Source organism: Cucurbita moschata, unplaced genomic scaffold, assembly GCF_002738365.1.
Source record: "Cucurbita moschata cultivar Rifu unplaced genomic scaffold, Cmos_1.0 Cmo_Scf00026, whole genome shotgun sequence".
Classification (NCBI taxonomy): domain Eukaryota; kingdom Viridiplantae; phylum Streptophyta; class Magnoliopsida; order Cucurbitales; family Cucurbitaceae; genus Cucurbita; species Cucurbita moschata.
In genome coordinates, this window is record NW_019268542.1 from 2,818,911 (window position 1) to 2,822,172 (window position 3,262).

Below are 3,262 nucleotides of genomic sequence, written 5' to 3' on the forward strand. Positions count from 1 at the left end.
GTGCCATTTATTTCCACATTCACACCTCTCACTCTCTCTCTCTCGTGGAAACCGCGTAGTCCCTCTCTTGCTCTCGTGGAAGACCTTAACGATGGGATTAAACTAATAATAATAATAATAATAACAAAACAAGTGGCATGAAGGTTCGTGGTTGGTTCTTGGCTACCCTATTCACTCTTATAAATTGAGCCTTTTAGGGTTCTTCACTACCACCTCTCACCAACCCTTCCAAATTTCTATTTAAAATGGAGCTAATGAACAAAAAGAGGGAGTTTAGTTGTCTCTTGCATCCTCATGATGATCAAGAACAAATGCAACCTTCCCCCAAAAGAATCAACTTCCTCTTTCTATCTTGGTTTTTCTTCTTCTTAATTTCCTCATTTCTTCTACTATGATCTTATAATCTACGTCGTTTTGTGTTCTTGATCTTGTTCTTGATCTTGATCTTGATTTGGGTTTCTCAGGTTTGTAGCTGAGATTTCGTCTCCGAACTCGTTGGCCCATTTTGAAACTTTTATTCGACCCGTGGTAATTTCAAACCCCTCTCTCTTGTGACCTTATAAACTTGAGTAAGTAGAATAAGTCACTAACTTTGTGACCGCCCAAGCTCACAACTAGCCAATAGTGTCGTCTTTGGGCTCCTCAAGACTTTAAAAGTCATCTGCTCGGGAAATGTTTCACTTTGGGCTTTCCCTTTCGGGCTTCCCCTCAAGCCTTTAAAATGCATCTACTAGGGAAAGGTTTCACACCCTTTATCATCCAAGCCCACCGTTAGTACACCATTTACTGCTACTAGGGAAAGGTTTCACACCCTTTATCATCCAAGCCCACCGTTAGTACACCATTTACTGTCCAAGCCCACCGTTAGTAGATATTGTCCTTTTTGGGCTCCTCAAGACTTTAAAACGTGTATGTTAGGGAAAGGTTTTACACCCTTTACCACCCAAGCCCCCCGCTAGCAGATATTGTCCTCTTTGGGCTTTCCCTTCCGGGCTTCTCCTCAAGACTTTAAAACACGTCTATTGTCCTCTTTGGGCTTTCCCTTTCGGGCTTCCCCTCAAGGCTTTAAAACGCGTCTATTGTCTTCTTTGGGCTTTCCCTTTCGGGCTTCCACTCAAGGCTTTAAAACGCGTCTGCTAGGGAAAGGTTTCACACCCATATAAAGAGTGTTTCGTTCTCCTCCCCAATCAATGTGGGATATCACAAACTTATCGTATAACTTTAGGAGAATTGTTAGTAGACTTAGTAGAATGAATTACCAGCAAAGGAGAATTGATAGTAGTTGCCAAACTGTGAACCTAGTTTTGTGATTCTGGACTAAGTTTATGCTTTAATCAGTCGTTAGTAATTCTTTAACTTGAGGAGAAAATTCAAGAAGCTAGTTAGTGTTTTCTCCACTAAAAATACTCGTGAGATGTATATTTTTTTCCTAACAACCCCAACAAGGACAATTGAAAAGCTAAGTACTTAAGTTTTCTTTGCTCCAAAGAATCTCTCCCCTCGAGGTGTTCCTTTGCCTCTTTCACTTATTTTGACATAATTTCGATTGAGGGTCACATACAACGTCCTCATATCTGAATTATTTGAACTGACTGCATGGATGTCTATTCTAGGTACGTGAGGAGGTGGAGACAAAGGTGGTGGCTAATAACCCCCGACAAGCATGTTCTTTAAGGTTTGTCTCTACATGTTTTAAACTAAACCAATGAATTTCATCATTATGATTATTGAATTTCACGTGTAGAACTTCCCAACATGAAGCTGAATTCGTTGTCGGAGGTGGTGGGTCTAAAATGGTGAAGCTGAAGCTATGTTTCCTCAACAAGCTTCCCTCCACCATTTTCACCTCCAACAACATCGAATCCGACAACGGCGAGCGACTACAAATTGCACTAATGGATGTCACCGATGATTATAATCATAAGATTGTCGGGGCAGCACATCCTTTGTCGTCACTCTTGGTCGAGGTGGTCGTGCTCAATGGAGAATTTGATGGTGAAAGAACTCAATGGAGTGTTCAAGATTTTGAGAAAGGTATTGTCACTCCAAGACCTGGAGGAGGGCCTTACCTCAAAATTAATGCTGAGAGGATTCGTTTGAAAAATGGACTTTTCTCGATCAACAACTCCTTTAATGTCAACTCTAAGAGGACGAGAACGGGAAGGTTTCGATTGGGAGTAAAAGTCATTGATGATGAGATTTTGGGCAACAACAGCTACCCGAGAATTATAGAGGCTGTTTCTAACTCTTTTAGAGTCAGGGAGCGCAAAAGGCAAAGGTACTTATTACGTCACGAGTGACAAAAAGAAAAAAAAATTCATCCCCATCCCTACCCTTATATATATATATATATATTATATTATATTATATTATATTATATGTATGTGTATGTGCGTATGTATATACATATAATTCTTTAAAATTAATATTTTTTAAAATATATGTATAATTCAAGTCCTTCCCAAGCCCAAATTCCTCCAATTTTTCTTTGGTATGTCCCTTAATGTGTCGGATTTCAACAATCATTAGAACTTGTGAAAGAAACGACCATTAAGGATGTCAAATTTATGGGAAAAAAAATTAAGCCCGGATCAAAATACGGCTACCTTTGACTTTTTGGGTCAAAGTTTGGCGATTAACTTGAGGCTATATCTAACGAGCATGTGTTACCAAGTGTAACAAAGAGATGAGATTAGGGTTGTGTCAAAAGAGATAGATAGAGTCACGAGGCCACCCCTAGTATGTGATGAGATAAAGATAGGTCCTACAACATATTTGCTTGTGATTGCATTTAGCATTGTCCCTATAAGTAGGGTCACTTACTGAGTATTCTTCTAAATATTCAAGTCGTATGCCACATCATTTTTCAGGTAAAGGCAAGACATACATGTACGAATGACAGCGGCATCGCGAGTAGAGATTGTGACAAACTCATATTTAAAAAAAAAATAATCATTTAAATTATGATGTATTTGTATTTTTAATTTTTTCTAAATTTCAGTATGTTTATTTAAACACGCAAGACATAACTGTATTTTACAGAGATATAAGATATTTTAAATGTTTTCGACAAAGATGAGGTTTTATTATAAGAGTTATATTCTGCATTTTAGAAGACCATGAGACGTTAGTAACGATTTTGAATAAGTAGAGTACCTTATTCTCTCTCTCTCGTTGAAACCGTAGAGTACCTCTCTCCCTCTCGTGGATGAGCTTAACGATGGGGTTAAAAAAATAATAATAATAAAACAAGTGGCATGAA

General features: G+C 38.4%; 1 protein-coding gene across 2 annotated transcripts; it reads left to right on the plus strand.

Moving 5' to 3' along the window:
- Positions 1 to 238: 238 nt before the first annotated feature.
- LOC111462059 (calmodulin-binding protein 60 G-like) lies at positions 239 to 2,927 on the plus strand. Of its 2 annotated transcripts, XM_023105734.1 has the most exons (5): positions 239 to 355; positions 465 to 528; positions 1,614 to 1,675; positions 1,745 to 2,278; positions 2,871 to 2,927. In XM_023105734.1, exons 1-5 carry the CDS (start codon positions 246 to 248, stop codon positions 2,872 to 2,874), a joined length of 774 nt encoding a protein of 257 aa, XP_022961502.1. In that variant the 5' UTR covers positions 239 to 245; the 3' UTR covers positions 2,875 to 2,927. The 2 variants fall into 2 exon arrangements, with proteins under 2 accessions (XP_022961502.1, XP_022961501.1); XM_023105733.1 differs by lacking the exon at positions 2,871 to 2,927 and having other exon boundaries at positions 1,745 to 2,318.
- Positions 2,928 to 3,262: the final 335 nt, after the last annotated feature.